Below are 20,597 nucleotides of genomic sequence, written 5' to 3' on the forward strand. Positions count from 1 at the left end.
GAAAAAAAAATGCCAGTGGGAAGAATTAGAGAATGACTTGGTTGCTACTGTAGAATGTCTACATTCTATAAGAAGACAATGAAGAATATAGTTTTGTTTTGTTTTTTTAAGTATAGTACTGAATTTGCTGAAATGGAATGTCAGAGTTGAAAATTAATACCAATAAAGTCAGTATTGAGCTTCCCCGGTGGCTCACACAGTAAAGAATATGTGTGCAAGGCAGGAGACTAGGGTTCAATCCCTGGGTCAGGAATATCCCCTGGAGAAGGAAATGGCTACTGCCTCCAGTATTCTTGCCTAGGAAATCCCATGGACAGAAGCGCCTGGCGAGCCCCAGTCCATGGGGTCACAAAGGGTCGGATGTGACCGAGGGACTAACACTTCGCTTCAAAGTCAGGATTAATAACCAATACTTAGTGAGCTGTAACCACATGAGGCTGGATAATCTGCTAAGAATTTTACACTGTACACTCAGAAGAACACTAGAAAGTAGGTGGCGTTCTTCTCCCCATTTTTCAAACACAGAAACGGAGACACAGGGTGGCTAACTGACTTGCTCAAATCTGATAGCTAGGAAGTTGTATAACACAGAGAACCCTGCTCAGTATTATGCAACAACCTAAATGCAAAAAGAATTTGAAAAAGAATAGACACATGTATACAGATAACTGAATCACAGCATTGTTAATCAACTAAACTCCAATACGGGGCTTCCTTGGTGACGCAAAGGTAAAGAATCTACCTGACAATGCAGGAAAAGTGGGTTTGATCCCTGTGTCAGGAAGATCCTCTAGAGAAGGAAACAGCAATCCACTCCAGTATCCTTGCCTAAGGAATCCCATGGACAGAGGAGCCTGGTGGGTTATAGTCCATGGGGTTGCAAAGAGTCAGATGCAACAGAGAATAAACAACAACAACAAAAACTCTCCAATAAAAAAATTAAAAGTTTTAAAAAAAAGATTTAAATCCAGGATTCAGTGCAAAGCTTGAGCTTTTAACCAAAATTCTTCATTGTTACTCTTTAGTTGTCTATGTATCTGTGAACTATCTGCCAAATGGAATTGCTCTAATCAGTTGCCATCATAAAAATGTCCTTGTTCTTTATGCTTTCCTTTACATCTTTCCTTTCCTTCATGACCAAGGGCCAGGCCCTTTTCTATGACATTTTTGTCAGCTGCCAAGTTCAGTGATAATTAAGGTTATAACGAGAGTTAACATTTCATAATCACAACAGGAGGGAGTCACTCCCAAACCTCCCTTCAGCTTTACTCTTCTCCACAGCACTTCTCATCATCCTTCCTAGATGGGAGTTTCCTGGGACACAGACTCTTCTATGGGGCTCTGCATGCTATAGGTTTACTGAAGAGTGACCTCAGCATGGACATGTAGGAGAGTGAGAGAAGCAGAAATGGCAAAATGGAGTCGCTGAACTGTGCCGTGTTGGCTAGAAGGACCTCAGCAATCTTAGGTAGTTCTGGAGCTGAACTGGCCCTTCAGAATTGTCCTGAATTGAAGTGATGAGACTAATCTTTGTGCCCCTCATTAAGCAAGTTTTCAACTCTGGCTGCCCTTGGGGAAAGGGGGCTGTCTCTGGGGCATATAACCTCTTTTGAACAGAGGCAGTACCCAGTAAGGAATTCAGCTGTTGAGTCTTCAGCAAGCAGTGCTCCCAGGAGCTGAAAGGAAAAGCTGAGTGCTCTCCTAAAGGAGAGCTTGAGGTCACACACCTTAGCTCTGCATCACCTGGCATTCTAAACATCATACTTACTGCTTGTGTATTGTCTTTCTCCTCTCTTTCTCTCCTTCCATAAGCCATGGAAGAGCAGGAATCTTTGGTTTTGCTTTATTTCTAGCACGTAGAATGTGTGTGTGCCAAGTCGTTTCAGTCGTGTCCAACTCTTCACGACCTCATGGACTGTAGCCTTCCGGGCTCCTCTGACCATGGAATTCTCCAGGCAAGAATAGTGGAGTGGGTTGCCATGCCCTCCTCCAGAGGATCTTCCCGACCCAGGGATCGAACCCACATCTCTTATGTCTCCTGCATTGGCAGGTGGGTTCTTTACCACTAGTGCCTCCTGGGAAAGTGCATGTAGAATAGCACTTAGTAAAGATGCAGAAGGGGTTCTCACAGACACTTGTTGAATGAATCAGTGTACAAACAAATGAATACATATTTTGTGTCCTGATGAGAAAATTAAAACTTAAACAAACTAAACTGCCCTCCTCAGGGTCTAATTCCTAGAGAGTAGCAGAGCTTGGATTCTGATACAGACTGGTCTGGTCCAAGTGCTAAATCACTTCACTAGGAAGTTTCTCATTTTTATAGCAAGGGAAGATAATTTGGCACATTACCTTTATTTAATTGATGAGGAATTAAAGTCTATAGTGGAGAATCCTCATGAGCCAAGACACCAAGTCCTGTGTTTTCTACCTGAATATACCATTTTCCTTTATCAATTAGAACGTACACCTGAGTAACCCAGCCTGGGGCCAGTCGGTGACACAGTCATGCGGCACATTAATCTTGGTGTCTATGTTGCTTTTCTAACATAGCACCTTTACTTCTATGATATTGAGATTCATGAAGTGTCCCAGATAACTTAATTTCCAGGACTTCTTCAACTGGCCAACTTTCATTTGAAGGTGTGGCATAGGATGGCTCAGCTCCAGTTTTCTCAGGAGCCTCTGGTGAGCAGGTCATAATTCACTGTGTCTTGAAAGTCCAGAAACCAAATATGAACTGTCAAGGAGAAATATGCAGACTCACATGCTGGCAGATAGCAAGCATGTGTTAGAAATGAAATGGATGATTCCCAAGGTTCCAGCACATTCTGTAAGGGTGAATTTTTAAGGCTAAAATCGTCTCTAGGGAATTTGGAAGTTATGACAGCTATAGTTATGAAAATGAAAATATATTTAGAAGGATTTATTTTTAGGGTAGATGAAGTGAAGGTGATAAAAAAATCAGATGTATTAGCAATGGTTTCAGAAAAGTCAGTTATGGAAAGCTTGCTCAGATAGGCTTCTCTGTCTCCAAAACAACAGATAACTGGAAGAAAAATAAAAACTCAAGGTTTTAGCTTCAGTGGCAAGATAATAAACAGATGCCATGATATGACCCCTGCCTACCCCTACGGCCGCTTATCCTGTATTTCCTATACCAAGATCATCAGTCTGTCATTCCTTACCGCTATCCTTTGCACCCTCTGGTGAAGTTGCTGGTTTTCTAAGTAAAGCATGCATCGGAATTACTTGGAGGGCTCGTTAAAACAGAATGTGCGGTTGAACCCGGGGCCCCAGAGTTTCGGATTCACTAGGTGTGAGTTAGGGTCTGAAAAGCAGCATTTTTAACATGTTCCCAGGTGCTGTTGCATGCTTCTGGTGCAGCATTCACACTTTGAGAACCACAGTCCTAAGCATATTGAATTTTTTTTTTCTGTTGCTAGAAAGTCTGATAAAATTTCATCTCTACCTGCACACACGAGAGATTCCCCAACCCTCTCATCCCACCCTCCATCCCCATAATTTCCACAGTGAAGTTTTATTTAACTTTAAAGTCTCCTTCAAGGCATTTTATTTTTTTTATTTTGGAAACCTTCCTTGACATATTTGGGTTTTTCTCCGTGTACTCCATGAAGCGTCACATGTAACCCTTGTGTAATTTTCTGAACCTCTCAATTAGCTTTTGTGAAAGCCAGAAACAAGTTTATTCTTCTCATCTTTGAATACCCAGGGCTTGCCTCTATATCTGGCCCTTATTAATATTTTTTGATTGAGTGAAGGGATGAAGAAATAAATTGAACAACTGAACATTCTTATGCGTGCTTTAGTGTTTGCTGCTTCCTTTCAAGTGCCCTTGACTTTCCTTCTCATTATGTCAAATTTAGGAACAAACTTTGTATCAAAGTTAGAAATAAAGTCTTTTACTTCCAAGGATAAAAACTCATGCAACAACATTGGAAACATTGCCAATATTATTCCTTCATCTCAGAATGATGATAGGAAGTGTGTATAAATGTAGGACATATGTATATCATATATGAATATATTACATATGTATATATGGGGCTGCTAGGAGATCAAACCAGTCAATCCTAAAAGAAATTAGCCTTGAATATTCATTAGAGGGACTGGTGCTGAAGCTGAAACTCCAATACTTTGGCCACCTGATGTGAAGAACTGACTCATTAGAAAAGCACCTGATTTTGGGAAAGATTGAAGGCAGGAGGAGAAGGGGACAACAGAGGATGAGATGGATGGCATCACCGACTCAATGGATGTGAGTTTGAGCAAGCTCCAGGAGTTGGTGATGGACGGGGAAGCCTGGCATGTGCAGTCCATGGAGTCACAAAGAGTCGGACACGGCTTGACAACTGAACTGATACACATATACGGGGCTTCCCTGGTAGCTCTGCTGGTAAAGAATCTGCCTGCAATGCAGGAGACCCCAGTTTGATTCCTGAGTTGGGAACATCCCCTTGAGAAGGGATAGGCTACCCACTCTATTCTTAGACTTCTCTGGTGGCTTTGAGAGTAAAGAATCCACCTGCAATGTGGGAGAACTGGGTTTGATCCCTGGGTTGGGAAGATCTCCTGGAGGAGGGCATGGCAACCCACTCCAGTATTTTTACTTGGAGAACCCCCATGGACAGAGGAGCCTGGTGGGCTACAGTCCATGGGGTTGCAAAGAGTCGGACACCACTAGCCATCAAGCAGAGCACAGCACACACATATATGGACTCGCCAGGTGGCCCTAGTGGTAAAGAACTTGCCTACCAATGCAGGGGACGTAAGACACGGGTTACATCCCTGAGTGGGAAGGCCCCCTGGAGGAGGGCGTGGCAGCCCACTCCAGTGTTCTTGCCTGGAGAATCCCATGGACAGAGGAGCCTGGTGGGCTACAGTCCATGGGGTCACAAAGAGCTGGACAGGACTGAATGACTTAGCATGCATGCACACATACACACATATAAAAATATACACATATACATGTGTATGCTAACTTCAGTAAGTTATATTACAATGTTTGTTTACAGAAAAGTTGAAACTTATTGTTGAAAAAAAATCATTCACTCTGCTTTCCTGTTTTGCATACATCACATATAAAATAACCGTTTAATTTAAAAATACTTAGAGTGCAAAAGCATTTTCAAAGGACGCTCAGTGTTCCAAGACTTAAGAGAACGTGGAATTCAGTTTGTTGTGAATCCGCTCTTTTATAGCTGGTGGCGAGTTTGCCCCGCTTTGCTCCTTTGCCTGTGGCATAGTCAGTAACACACTCACACACGTCTTGCTCAGGCTTGTGCATACACAGCTAAAGCTTTTAAATGGCTCCTGTTATTTTGCCAAGAATTCCTGTTACTCAGTTTAAATTCACTGAACTACTGTTTCCCTTGAAAAAGTCACGTGTAACACAAATACTTAAGTTGCTTCTTAATTCTTCACACTGGCCGTGGTAGAGCTGGCTGGGTTTATTTTATAAATATCTGTCCATTCAGTATTGTGACTTCACCACAAGATAAAGGCAAAAACAGATAAATGCCTTATGTTGGGTTAATATACAGTTAAAAGATGTTGCATCAGATTATTTAAAAAATTTTTACTGCATATTGGTACTGTGGCAAATAAAATTCAAACTATGTATATCTTTATGCTTTGACATTGACAGATAATGTTTAGTATTTATATATTTTGCATAAAGTACTTTTCACCTGACTTGGACATTTTGACATTTTTTTTTTTTTGGCTCTGAACATGACAGATTACCAGGTGGATAGAATTCAATTGAGAAATAGGAAATAAAGTTATGACAAGAACCAAGGCTCCGGGCTGTATCACCCTTGCAGCCCATGGCTTCTAAAGGACACTTTGATCCCAACATCATATGTTTCTACTTTTGCTGTAAGAACCACATCTATGTATTGCCACTGGATATCACCCTACACTAGCCGGAATTACCCTAAATGCATTATAGAAGCAATAACTGAACATCACAATTCAACCCTGCCTTGAGAATAGTACATGATCATGCATCAGAGGAGGGTGAGAGGTCAACTATAACTAAGAATCATACCGGTAGTTCTCGATAGGTTCCATATGGTTATATTAAGAGACTAGGTTTTCTTCACTTTGCCCTTGATGCTTTTTCAACAACTAAAATATGACATTAAAAAAAAGCCACTTCACAACATAAGTCAATAAAGCTGATTTGTGTAGCTGAAAGAATGACTCTAAATCTTCAAGTATTACATGAGGAATATATTTTTCACTAAATTTAGAGCAATTTGAACTGTCTTAAGAACGCTTTTTGCTCTGTTGAAGAATTCAAGGTTGTAAAGTTGAATAGCTTGACAGAAAAATTCAGGCAATTTATATGATGGCTGATAGAAAAAACCTATCTTATCTCAAATCAAGTCAAATTAAAATTAGACTTTAGGAATGACATAAATAAAGAACTCTGTTATGAGAGCTTCTAGTGAGGTTAGTTGTGAGCTTCTTGAAGACAGAGAATGTATATTATTTATCTTTGTCTTTCTTTTTTTGCATTTCCAGGCACATGCAAAGCAATACATGAGGTACAAAAATGAATACGAAATGGCTCTTGATTTAAAAAAAGATTCTGGTCAAGGAATGACAGCTTATATCCCAGAGAAATCATAGTTTTATTTATGTTGCTATAGGTTATTGCCTTAAAAACTATGTTCTAAGAAATAGATCCATCGCTGATTGTTCATTCCCCTTTAGATTTGACCCAAATTGTAACACTGCACATTGATATACACATTTTACAACTTCTAAGTACCTGTTAATAGTTAATGATTTTCTTTCCAGCCCATTTAGCAAAGTTATAATCTTTAATATTTTTCATATTAAGGCTTTCAATCTGTCTTACGGTACATAAGCCAGGTTCTCATCATTTAAAATCTTTATTGGATCCACGCAAATCTGAAACAAAATATCTCTTTTGTCAATGCAGGCTTCTTAAAAAGAGACTTCTATTTTCTATGAAAATAGTTACTCTTCAACAAGTCTCTGCACATATAAGGTAATCAAACTGACTGCATCATTTTGACCCTCTGTAGTGCCACATTCGGTCTACCATGTTTGGATCACCATAAACTGTGGAAAATTCTGAAAGAGAAGGGAACACCAGACCACCTGACCTGCCTCTTGAGAAATCTGTATGCAGGTCAGGAAGCAACAGTTAGAACTGGACATGGAACAACAGACTGGTTCCAAGTAGGGAAAGGAGTACGTCAAGGCTGTATATTGTCACCCTGCTTATTTAACTTATATGCAGAGTACATCATGAGAAATGCTGGGCTGGGTGAAGCACAAGCTGGAATCAAGATTGCCGGGAGAAATATCAATAACCTCAGATATGCAGATGACACCACCCTTACGGCAGAAAGTGAAGAAGAATTAAAGAGCTTCTTGATGAAAGTGAAAGAGGAGAGTGAAAAAGTTGGCTTAAAGCTCAACATTCAGAAAACTAAGATCATGGCATCTGGTCCCATCACTTCATGGCAAATAGATAGGGAAACAGTGGAAACAGTGGCTGACTTTATTTTTCTGGGCTCCAAAATCACTGCAGATGGTGATTGAAGCCAGGAAATTAAAAGATGCTTACTCCTTGGAAGGAAAGTTATGACCAACTTAGACAGTATATGAAAAGCAGAGACATTATTTTGCCAACAAAGGTGCATCTAGTCAAGGCTATGGTTTTTCCAGTGGTCATGTATGGATGTGAGAGTTGGATTATAAAGAAAGTTGAGCGCAGAAGAATTGATGCTTTTGAACTGTGGTGTTGGAGAAGATTCTTGAGAGTCCCTTGGACTGCAGGGAGATTCAACCAGTCATCCTAAAGGAGATCAGTCCTGGGTGTTCATTGGAAGGACTGATGTTGAAGCTGAAACTTCAATACTTTGGCCACCTGATGCGAAGAGCTGACTCACTGGAAAAGAAAGACCCTGATGCTAGGAAAGATTGAGGGCAGGAGAAGAAGGGGATGACAGAGGATGAGATGGTTGGGTGGCATCACCGACTCGGTGGACATGGGTTTGGGTGGACTCCAGGAGTTGGTGACGGACAGGGAGACCTGGTGTGCTGTGGTTCATGGGGTCGCAAAGAGTCGGTCATGACTGAGTGACTGAACTGAATTGACTGCGCATTAATCGATAAATCTATTTTAAAACACACATCACCCTCTGAAGTTAATGCATAAAGAGTTGTCAATAATTACAGTCTTCTGAAAATCAATCACATATTATTTTAAGGAGGAATATCATTAGTTAAAGGAGGGTGGAAAATTGGAGGTAAGAATAAAATATAATCATTAGTATTAATAATGTGTTAATAATTAATAATAATACATTATATTAATATAATAATAATATATTATTAATATATAATATATAAAATATACTCACATATATTAAATATATAATATATTTATAAATATATAAATATATAATAGTAATAATAATTAATTAATAATAATAGTATTAATAATAATTAGAAAGTTAGTAGTAGTGACCAACCTGAATAAGAAAAGTAAAAACACTGAATGGGTAGAAAGGGAACTCAGTCCAAATTCTGAGCATGAAAGTGACCTGATGCGGTAATATCCCCATTTCAGAACTTACTAGTTGTGGGGACCTGGTAAGTTACTAAACTTTATATTTCAGTTTTCCAATCCATAGAATAGGCCTGATAATAGCATCCCCTTTAAAGGTTGTAAGCATATTAGTAGCCATAAATAATTAAATAGTATTTGAAGCCTAATTATAACTCAATAAATATGATGTGTTGTTATAAAATATAAACATTAGAAGTTACCTTAAACTTCTATCACCAAAGTATGAATTTCTTTTATGACATGCTGAAAAAGCATCTAGCTAGCTTCAGCAAAAAGTCTTAGGAGAGGTCTTCATTGTATCATAAAGTAGGACAATGTATAGTCAGACAACCTAACTGCTAGAAAATTTTCTTTTCCTACTGATGTTTGCATTTAAATGATAGGTATGGCTGCCAACATTGAAAGTGTGCTATTGATTGAAAATTATTTCAAATTAAACTCTCATATACTGGAATTCATCCTCCTCTGAGCAGACTCATAAATATGAAATCTGCCTCCTGCCTGATTAATTAACTTTTTATTGCTCCACCAGGGTCAGCTGGTCCTCTTTCTGCTTCATGCTTCACCATTAATAATCATCCCCAAATTTCTAGCGCCTGTTAATAATGATGTAGCTAATTTCATCCTTGGTAATTAAAGTAGTCCAGATTGGGTTTCAACAAATACGACTGGATAAAACATAATAGAGATTTTTTTTTAAAAGTGTTTAAGGAGGAAAATCTATTTAAGAACAAAAAAGTCATTTTACTCTACTTCAAATGCCTCCAAACTTTAGAACTAACAATTAATTTGTAACTAAAAAGGCATACATCATATTTCTACACCATTCAAATCAGTTACAGCTTATTATCCAAAATATAGCAAGGAGCATTGCTTACCTGCGGCAACGAAAAATATTTGATTCTTTTCTTTTTGACTGGAAGGCAACATGCTATTCTTCCGTATTTTGAAACCATACATTCTTCTTATATATAATTAAATGTACATTCAAAATTATGCATAAGACATTTTATGAGATGCAAAGATACATAGGTTACAGTTCTTGACCTCAAGGAGCTAACAACTTAGTGAAGAATTAAGCCCTGACACAATAAAACATCATAGAACGTCTGAGGAAAGAGTGATTATTTCTCACTGGACTGATCAAAAACACTTTAGGCGGGGTAGCATGTGAGCAGACTGACCATTCTGAATGTGATAGGTTTCTGAATATTCCAACTGGAACTCACAGATGCAGCTTAGATACGATGAACAGTCAGAAAATTTCATGTATGAAGCATTTATGTATTTTCCCAGGGTGTATGTGAACTAGAGGGAGACAGGACAGAAATGATGTCGATTTGGGTTAGATGAGAAGACTGAGAAGAAGGCTTGAATATTGTTGAGAAATTCACATGTTGCTCAGTAGAAAACATCTCATGATTTGTAGTTTTTAAGTGTATAGAAAGTTGAGTACAGAAAAATTAGTCAAATGAGGGCATGAAAAATAGATTAAGGAAGAAATTAGAAACACAATCTTGCACCTTAATTTTCAGGATCATTTCCCATCCATAAATTGTTAGAGCCAATCAAATTGCTTAAATATGAAAACATACTAAAAATAGCTAAATTTTATGGATGTTTTCAAAATAACTAAGCTATTAAATTTACTCATTTGTATCACTGTAACACTTTTTGTATAAACGTGTAAGACGGAAGGTTCTAATTTGAAACACCATGATTCGGTAATTTATAATTTGGTTAGTTAATGCTGGTCATAATGATTTTTTAGTGGTTATTTAAGTGATATAAATCTAGTCTATCATTACTACTTTTGGTAAATAATAGTGTAAAATATTGACAGATATGGCTTTTGTGCTATAAAAGTGCTTCAGGTAGCTTACAGTGGAAAACCTAAATTTACATTTTGTTAAAATTTAATGTATAATTAATCTTTTAGGGGAAAAGAACTGAATTGTTTACATGCTGACTGTGTATTAAGTGTCCTGGATCATTTGAATAACCTTTAAGGTAATGAAAGAGGTAAATTACATGTAAAGTCCCAGTTTTCTTTCAAAAATTGGCTCAAAGCTATGGCTTCTCCTACCTTTTGATAGCTTCACAAGCTCTCTTATAGTATATAAGTAAAGTGTTTAATTTGACTGCAATATAGCAGGATATATCTTATTTTGGTTTCAAAAATGAACCTAAAAAAGTATGTTTTGTTTCTGTAAAATACATTTGAATATCAGGTAAGTATTGGTGGTGTTTTAAATAAAAACAAATGTTTTATTTCCTTATCATTATTTATTTTTAACAATGTAGGTATGATTTTCACAGATTTTTTTAATATTGAATCAAATATGGTTTTTCAAGCAGTTTGTAAGAATATGGACAACATTATTGCCTATGTAAAGCTCAACCCTCAGCAAACTAAGATCATGGCATCTGGTCCCATCACTTCATGGCAAATAGATCTGGAAACAGTGGAAACAGTGGTTGACTTTATTTTTCTGGGCTCCAAAATCACTGCAGATGGTGATTGAAGCCAGGAAATTAAAAGACGCTTACTCCTTGGAAGGAAAGTTATGACCAACCTAGACAGCATATTAAAAAGCAGAGACATTACTTTGCCAACAAAGGTCCGTCTGGTCAAGGCTATGGTTTTTCCAGTAGTTGTGTATGGATGTGAGAGAGTTGGACTATAAAGAAAGCTGAGTGCAGAAGAATTGATGCTTTTGAACTGTGATATTGGAGAAGACTCTTGAGAGTCCCTTGGATGGCAAGGAGATCCAAGCAGTCCATCCTAAAGGAAATCAGTCCTGGGTGTTCATTGGAAGGACTGATGCTGAAGCTTAAACTCCAGTACTTGGCCACCTGATGTGAAGAGCTGACTCATTGGAAAAGACCCTGATGCTGGGAAAGATTGAGGGCAGGAGGAGAAGGGTACAACAGAGGATGAGATGGTTGGATGGCATCACCAACTCAATGGACATGGGTTTGGGTGGACTCTGGGAGTTGGTGATGGACAGGGAGGCCTGGTGTGCTATGGTTCATGGGATTGCAAAGAGTCGGACACGACTGAGTGACTGAACTGAACAGAACTGAACTAAAATAACTTTTCAATTTTAATTCTATTTCCTTTTTTGAAAGAAGCACATTTTTCTCCAGAAAATAAGTTCAGCACTAAAAGCAAATATGAGGCAGATACAATTTTCTGTTGTTTCATCCATATGAGGCAAAAAGGCCTGTACTTGAATAGTGTATATGTGTGTGCATGTGTGTCTTTGATACTTTGGAGCATAATATGGATTTTATATTAACTTTGAGAAAATTCTTATATTAGAGAGCTTGTAACTAACACCTATCTATCCTTCACCTATCTTTCAAAAAGATCCACATGGAATATTCATATGTTATTATTTCTTACTACCGATTCTGTATTTTATTCTAATTTGTTAAATCTATTCCAGAAAGATGGCGGGGGGGGGGGTTCAATTACAGTGCCTAATAAAAAGACCTGTACATAATAACCATTCAATAAATGCTATTAGTGAAAATATTATTTAAGATATTTAGCTATATGTAATTAGTCCTAAGAGAGACTGGCAGGCATATCAAATGTTAGGATCAAAACATAAAAGATTTTCCTTTTGTAACTAAATATGACTGACTTCCTATCTACTTATCCATAGATCTATCAATCAATTCTCTCTCTCTTCCTGAACATTTATACTGAGGTTGCTCTATAGACTTAGGAAAAGGGGATCCCAATAGCTATAGTTCAGGGAGGCTCTTTTTATACTGCCACCAGTCATAATTTCAACATGCTGGCCAGTTTTCACTCATATATTCTGACTCTAGGAAAAAATCCAACCACTGGTCTAAAACAGCAAGAGGAATCACAGTGATAGCTTTTGCACCGTGTTTGTAGAGCACGAGTAATTAATTCAGAACATCATGATTTTGAAAGGAATTATTTCTTATTTTATATTGCTGTCTCATTAGTTTTTAGTAAACTAAATGTTGAACAAAGTAAAATAGATATGGCTAGAGAGAATTATACTGTAAATTACTTTATTTTACTTACTTCAAAAAATGTGAACCTGTATCAAATGAGAGAGTAAATAATTTCACCTCCCCACTTCACACCCCATCTCTAAGCATTATGAAGTCAGTTAATTAAACAGAACACATGAGAGAACTTAAAAAGAAAGTTGACATTACAATAGTTCAGACAGTACTAAAGGAAAACAAAAGCTATAAAGATTTAAAGATGCCCTAGGAGAGTGTATAGAGAAAAAGACTGATCCTGTCAGTTGGGATTCATATCATTATATTCCTAAATTTATAGTAAACCTACCCATACCCTACTATGACATTTTTCACTGAAATTCTCTTCTGGATATAAACAGCATGCTTTGAAAATGCAATTTAAAGCTAACCAGATAAAAAATGATCCTTTAAATGATTTTCCTTCAGGCTGTAAATTGACTTGGGAGTCACTCTGTGCACCCAAAATCTAGGTTTACACAAACATATTTTTCCAGACTCGTCTCAAACACTATGTCTCTTCCAGGGTAGAATAAAAGTCACTTTCATGACATTTACAAGTCAGTCATTCATGACTTTTGCTGTCTGCTGTTGTCAGGCGCATCTAAGGTTTTAATCCTCCACCTCCACTCATTGATGATCAGATTTAGATAAAGCTACTTTAATTTCTAAAATGAGTTATAATCTTGTCAGAATTAAAAAGATAATTTTTGTAAAGTACTCACCTTTCAGGAGTGATAAACTGGGGGAACTGTGATCTAATTGGTGGTCTTACCATTAGCATCTCATAATCAAACAAAAGGACTTGGCAGGATGCGGGGGAAGTTAAGAATACAGACCTTGGAAGAAGACATCCTTCTAATTCTAGCTGAGCTTTCTTCCCAGCCATGCGAATCTGGGCAAACTGCTCAATTCCTCTAGGCTTCTGATTTCTCATAAGTAAAGTTAGGAAAATAATACTGGTCTTAGTGGATGTTGAAATGTTCAAATAAGATAACACATGTAAAATACTGCACATCATTTTTGGCACCTATGAGAGGCTCAACAAATGGTAGCTATTATTATTGTTATAGAATTTTTATAATTCTTATGTAAGAATTTTTAAAATAAATTTGCTGTTATTGAATTCTTATGTAAATATAGGCATTTTAACAATGATAGAAATATGTTTTTATTGTAATTAAATAGTTAGATATTTTTCCATTGAAGTACATAGCAAAAACCATGTATATCATCCTTACAAAGATAGCAATGTGATGGATTTCTAAAATTAAAAAAAATAAAGAATAGTGGATCTCGGTTTAGAATGAACGTGACATTTAATGCCATATTAAATGACTTTGGAACACTTTACTTTCCTTATCTCTCATTTTGGTTTTTAATATATTGAGACTATGAAATTGAGTTCTAATCAAGCCCATGCACCTATATTTAAACTGAAATGCATTTCAGTGGAGTTTGTCTCTTGACCACTGTTTTTATTGATCTAATATAAGGGAGTTGGTGATGGACAGGAAGGCCTAGTATCTGCAGTCCATGGGGTCGCTAAGAGTCGTACACGACTGAGTGACTGAACTGAACTGAATTGAACAAGCCAAACCTGCAGAATTTTGAACTAACTGCTAAAATCATTTGCCCATGGCTTTACTCTCTTCCAAGTATTCATTAGTATCATGTTATGATACTAATGTTCGCCGAGATTGGCGAACAGTTAGGCAAACACCATCCATTGAGACTCACTATGTTATATTCTGAGTGATGAATTCTGCATAAAAAGACATATTTGGACAACATTACAATTGTGATAGAGCAAGGCATTTCATGGAAATATTTAACGACAGCCCCAACACATTAACTGAAATGACTATGAGTATTTACATGAATAGAATTCTGCTTAATGAGACTATTCAAAATTTGGGACATTAGATTTTCAGTTATCAGGACAGACTGAAACCACACTTAAATGAACAGCTTACTTTACACTTTTGTATGCAACTTACTTTCATCTCCTGTTTCAAATTCAAACTTCTGACTGTAGCCACTGTATCCTGTTGCAGTCCTCACTCGGATATGAAAAATGTACTTGGTGGCTGGCTTGAGACCTGTGATGATGACACTGGGAGCCTTGGACCTCGTGGAGGAATAGGTGAGTTGCTCATGCTCCTGGGGACAAAGAAAAGAAGAGAAAGGGAATGAAGCAGTTATTCTACTTTTACCAGGAGACACTGCAAAATTAAGCTGAGGAATTATGCTCTATCAAAACTACTGATTAAAAAGTGGTACAAGCATGGTTTTCCATAATTTGGCGTTTAGTTATTTATCAATTGTGATGCATATGATATGGCCTTGGTTTGGCAATTTATTGAGAATGATGGTTGTCTTATATAAACTGCATTTGTATTTCTGGCGATTTGGATTTCTGACCCGACTCTAAGGCATGGTGGTGACGTGAGAGCACGTGTACACAGAATGGCAACGGCATCTTAAACAAATGGGCACATTGGGTCAGACCACACCAGCAGAGCGCAAGGAGCAAGGGTGGGAGAATTCAAGTACCCGCTACTCACTTCTACCCGCAGGTAGTGCCAAAATGCCGGCGCTATCCGTGGGTAGGCCTGTGGGTAAAAGGAGAAATGCATTAATTGCTTTTAAAGTCTGAAATCTTCTATCCCAAATCAATTGCACTGTTCTGAAACTCAGTGAATCCCCGGTAGTAACACTGAAGTTAATGCAACTTAAGACATAAAACGATGAAAAGTTTCTTTTGAGGGAGAATTGACTCTTCTGAAAAAACAGCCCCGTTTCTTTTGTAAAGATGTACAAGATGCATCGTGATTGTGAGGCAGATTTTACAGTTTGTCCACGAGGGAGCATCAAAGACAGAGAAGAGTACATAAGACAGCACTCCTGAGGAATCAGGCAGGACTGGAGGCTTGATTCCTGGTCACCTGCAGTTACCTGACTCTCTCTCCTCACAACAGGAACCACAACTAACTGAATGCCCTCGTCACTCAGGGTCTCTTAAGTGGTTTGTCTTGTCCACAACCTCAGAACAATTTACTTGTGCCTTTAAGAGACTGTCCACGATATGCTGGTGCTGGGAACACATTAAACTCAATTCTATTTTTGTATAGTGTTACTGTTCAATAACTTTATGGTGTTCTATTAGGGTAACTGAAAAAAAAAAATATAAACAACTCTTCTAAATTCATAGGTCAAATTAGGCCACCAGGCCCTTGAATTAATTCTCTAATATTCTCATTGCAATATATCTAGAGATTCTCAGAGATAGAAATAACTTTCAAGATCATTAATTAAATCACTCATTTGATTCTTATATTCGATCTGTAATATTCCATCAAGATCCCATTTAGCCTTTGCCTGAAAAAATCTGTTGTCCAGAAGACCTTCCAGATTAACAAAGTTATAAAAATCTACATACAGAATGTATCAAACTGCATTTATTGGCCAGTGATGCTACAAGATTTGTAACTATGAAAATAATTTCCCTTATGCTACTTTTGAAAAAATTCCTTATCTTAAAAGTCATTTTTAAACTTTATGGCCATACTTGTCAGAACTTTACATGCTACATGGTTATTCTCTGTCTAGCTGAGGAACCGCATTTGTCATCTAACTCCAAATAGAACTGTTTATTAAACACAAAGTACAAAGATAAATGACTTAACAATAGCAACACTTTAAGTAAAAGGACAGAACAGATAAACTGCAACTTATATTTATCCCTAGGTCACTTCTAGATTAGAAAATAAATATCTGCCTTCTATAAAATCCAAGACAATAAAGTCTATAAAAGCATCAATGGCAGTAATTATCTGCTAAGGCCTTAAAGAAGAAGCTTTCTAAGATCAAGATCTTAATAATTAGGGGGCTTAACACCCATACAGTGCAGAAAAAAGTTTTCCCGGTGGCACAATGGTAAAGAGTCCACCTGCAAATGCAGGAGATGCAAGAAATGTGGGTTCAATCCCTGGGTCAGGAAGATCTCCTGGAGCAGGAAATGGTAACCCACTCCAGTATTCTTGCCCGGGAAATCCAAGGACAGAGGAGCCTGGTGGGCTACAGTCCACCAGAGGGCAAAGAGTTGGAGGTGACTGACCAACTGAGCATGCGTGACTGGAAGAGAAGATCCTGTTTCAGGTAGAAGTTTGGAAGAACTTTTGGATGACTGTTCATTCTTAAATAGAAGAGGAGAATATTTCATCTTTCAAAGAATTTTCTGCAACATAAGAGTTACTGTGTATTCTGAGTAGCATTTCACAATAAGTAATTATGATTGAGAGAATTTTAAACTCTGAAAAAGGAATTTAGTCTTATCCTTAGGGAGAGAGGATACAGATACAGATTGAAAGGTTAACTTAGAATGGCCCCATAATAATACAAAAACATAGTGACATGAAGGTCGCTCAGTCGTGTCTGACTCTTTGCCACCCCATGGACTGTATAGTCCATGGAATTCTCTGGGCCAGAATACTGGAGTGGGTAGCCATTCCCTTCTCCAGGGGATCTTTCCAACTCAGGGATCGAACCCAGGTCTCCCACATTGCAGGTGAATTCTTTACCAGCTGAGCCACAAGGGAAGCCCAAGAATACTGAAGTGGGTAGCCAACCCTTCTCCAGGGGATCTTCCCGACCCAGGAATCAAACCAGGGTCTCCTGCATTGCAGGTGGATTCTTTACCAACTGAGCTATGAGGGAAGCCCTGGGAAGCCCCAATAAAAACATAACTTAATAGTAATTTCTTACTCAGTAAAGTTACCAGGGACAAAGGACTCCTTTTGCAAATAGGTTTTAGCATATCTAGAGTTACACAGATGTCTGTAACTACATCCCTGGAATAAAAATCACTAAGTAGGAAGTATGCTCACATGGATCCTCTGCCTGAATCACAGCATCACAGGGCTGCTGCCCTGCCCCACATCTTGCCTCCTCTGAGCATGCCAAGGAAGGGAGCAGAGAGAGCAGACAGGAGAGTTCCTCCTTCCAGGGCATCGCAACCTTCTCTCCTCCTGGTGTTTCCAAGCTCTTGGGAAACCAAGTTAGCCCTTGTCCATGACAAGCATAGGGCACTATGGTCCCAGAGTAATTTTGGTTAATTCTCTTTCTGTGACACAGCAACTCCAGTTCAAAGTAGCTGTGAGCAGGCAGAGACGGTGCTTTGTCACGGATCCAGGAGAGCTCAGGTCTGAGCATGCCTGAAGAGGGGACGTATGAGGGTTTTTCTAGAGTTTGTACAATACGGAATTGCTATTTGTGTGCTACTTATGTCTTCAACTTTGCGAGGTAATATATTCCAGTGTTCATATTACTATCTTACAAGCTCTTCATCCTTGGTAAATCCATAGTAAAGTCTTCTCATTCTTAATGTTATTCAAATTTAGTACTTGTTTTCTTGATCAAGCTTTCCTGAGGCTTGAACCAACTTTTGGCTTTATCTCTCTATCGTTCTTTGCTTTCTATTTCATTTAATATCTTATCTTAATATAAATTATTTTCTTTCTTCTTTCTTCGTCTTTCTTCGTATTAATTATGTTGTCTTCTAACTTCTTATATTTCATGCTTAACTCACTAATTTCAAATACAGTGTAAGTCTACAAATTTCTAAGTATTGCACTACTGTACTTTACAAGTTTTCATGATATATTATTAACCAATTCTAAGCATTTACTACTTTCCATAAATATACTATTTTTTAGTCTTTGTGAGTTATTATTTGCACACTGTTAAGGGTCAAAACAGGTTGTCAGGCAGTAAATAAATAACATTAAATGAAGCTCCAAAGGCATAACCCCGTGGGTTGCACAATACACCGGACTGTGGTAAGATAATGCTGGCAGTCTTCTGTACTAATGCTTATTGGCTGAACATGAAATAGTTTTTGCACTATTTCCCCTTGGATAAGCATGACTAATAGTATCAACTGTGGGACAAAACATCTAGTAGCAATGCACTTAATGTAATGATATGTATATCATTTCTTAAATAAATGTGTATACAATTTCTAGTTTATATATTGGTATTCACATATACTAAAAACAAAACCCAGAACTAAACAGTGTGAATACAGGGCATTTACTGTCAAACAGAATACACATCTATTATTCTCTAGAGATGTAGACATTTATTTAAGGTCTCTTCTCAAGGGCAGATCCTGCATCTTAGACTCAAGATTGCCCCTTTCCAGCTTCTGAGAATCTAGTTTACCTGGGAGTCTAATCTTATTGTCACATTGAATCTTTCATTTACCTAAAATGCTCTAAGCTTTATCTATATACAAGTCAACTTTTCATTGCCACTAACAGGGATGTTCTTACTAGAGTCTGGACCCTCTTAGCATTCAGTTTGAAACCTAATTTAGTGAAAAGAAAATAGGCTCAGGTGTCTAGTCACTATGGCTCTATCTTTCTGTAACCAAAGGTAATGTGATCTGTATCAACAGAAGGCTGCATGTAAATAATTCTGGGTTGGAATTCTCCTGTCCTGGGCTCAATTTGGGTTCTGCTTCTATTATGTACCTTGGTAAGTCACCTCCAGGACATTCATTTGCTCATACAGAAAATTCATTAATTCCACTGATGTTTATTGAATGCTCACTAGGGTAAGGTTCTGGGGCACTATAGTAGATTTGGATTACATAATTATCAAAGTTCTACCTAAGCAATTATATTCTGTAATTTTTATGTCAGAAATAGAAGCCTGCTCTCCTCTGCTGTGATTGATTCTCATCATGCCTCATCTTACTCTCTTGGGTTTCCCAGTCCCACTTATGGAAGTAGATTCAATAGGCCCATAAAGTGGTCACTTTTTAACTGGTTTGCTTTCTCTTAAAGTCTTTGGCTGATCACACACACACACATACACACACACACAAAGTCTTTGGGTCTAAAGGGATTTCTATAATATTTTTTTTTCTTAAATTTTAAACTAATTTGATTATACATGTGGTTAAAAGTTATGTTTTAGAGATTTTGCTACAGACATATAGATCTACATATATACCAGCAGTCATAAGGTAACAACCATGATTTATGCAATGCTTTACAATTTTCAAGGTATTTTCACACACATTCTTTATGTAATACTCATAATAATCTTATGGCAAGAAGAACTAGTAATATTTTTGGTCTCACTTAGCATATGATGGAACAGGTCCAAAAAGAATAAGTCACTTATTAAAGCAAGTCACATAACTAGTTGGCGGCTTCTGTTAAAGTTGTGATTTTTCACTATCCCCAAGTCAAGCAGATACATGTAGCACAAAATTGCTTATAAATTAGACTTTGAGCCAAGGTTATTTTTACACACTTTATGTTCTTGATTATCTAATCACTAGAAATAACTTTAAATTTAAGATGGACTGTGGAGCAGGACATGAGTTTGAGTAAACTCCTGGAGTTGGTGATGGACAGGGAGGCCTGGTGTACTGCAGTCCATGGGGTCTCAAAGAGTCAGACACGACTGAGCGACTGAACTGAACTGAACTGAACCGTGAACCAGATAGGAATGATTTGGTGGCATTAGAATACTTTTAAATAAAAGTTCCTCAGTGGCAGCAAGAATTCTCAACATTGAAAATTTCAAGTAGTAATATCAAAGATAAAGTTATTTTCTATTAAGGTTAACACATCTAATCATTCTGCTTTTTTTTTTTTTTTCTATTTTGACATTATGTCATGTGGACAGATTCCATAAAATTCCAAGGGGCTTATATTAATAATTCACCCAATCTTTCAAAGCATATTATTTCTATTTGGGGCTGGGAATAGAATTTGCTTGATAACGTCCAGGAGATTCGTCTAGAATTTTTGATGTATGATGGTACCCTGCATGGCTTTATACACAGAACAGCCCTAAGAGGACAGATTAAAGCACTGTTGGATTTTTCTTTATCCTTTCTAGTCATGCC

The 20,597-nt window shown here is 37.6% G+C and overlaps 1 protein-coding gene across 2 annotated transcripts in view; it reads right to left on the reverse strand.

Moving 5' to 3' along the window:
• Window positions 1–20,597, reverse strand: part of EPHA6 (EPH receptor A6) — a 923,948-nt gene that overhangs the window by 307,915 nt on the left and 595,436 nt on the right. For both annotated transcript variants that reach the window (XM_065913782.1, XM_065913783.1), the window contains exon 7: window positions 14,671–14,833. In XM_065913782.1, coding sequence (XP_065769854.1) covers window positions 14,671–14,833 — 163 coding nt within the window. The remainder of the gene's footprint in view (window positions 1–14,670; window positions 14,834–20,597) is intronic.

This window comes from Muntiacus reevesi, chromosome 21 (assembly GCF_963930625.1).
Source record: "Muntiacus reevesi chromosome 21, mMunRee1.1, whole genome shotgun sequence".
NCBI classification, from domain to species: domain Eukaryota; kingdom Metazoa; phylum Chordata; class Mammalia; order Artiodactyla; family Cervidae; genus Muntiacus; species Muntiacus reevesi.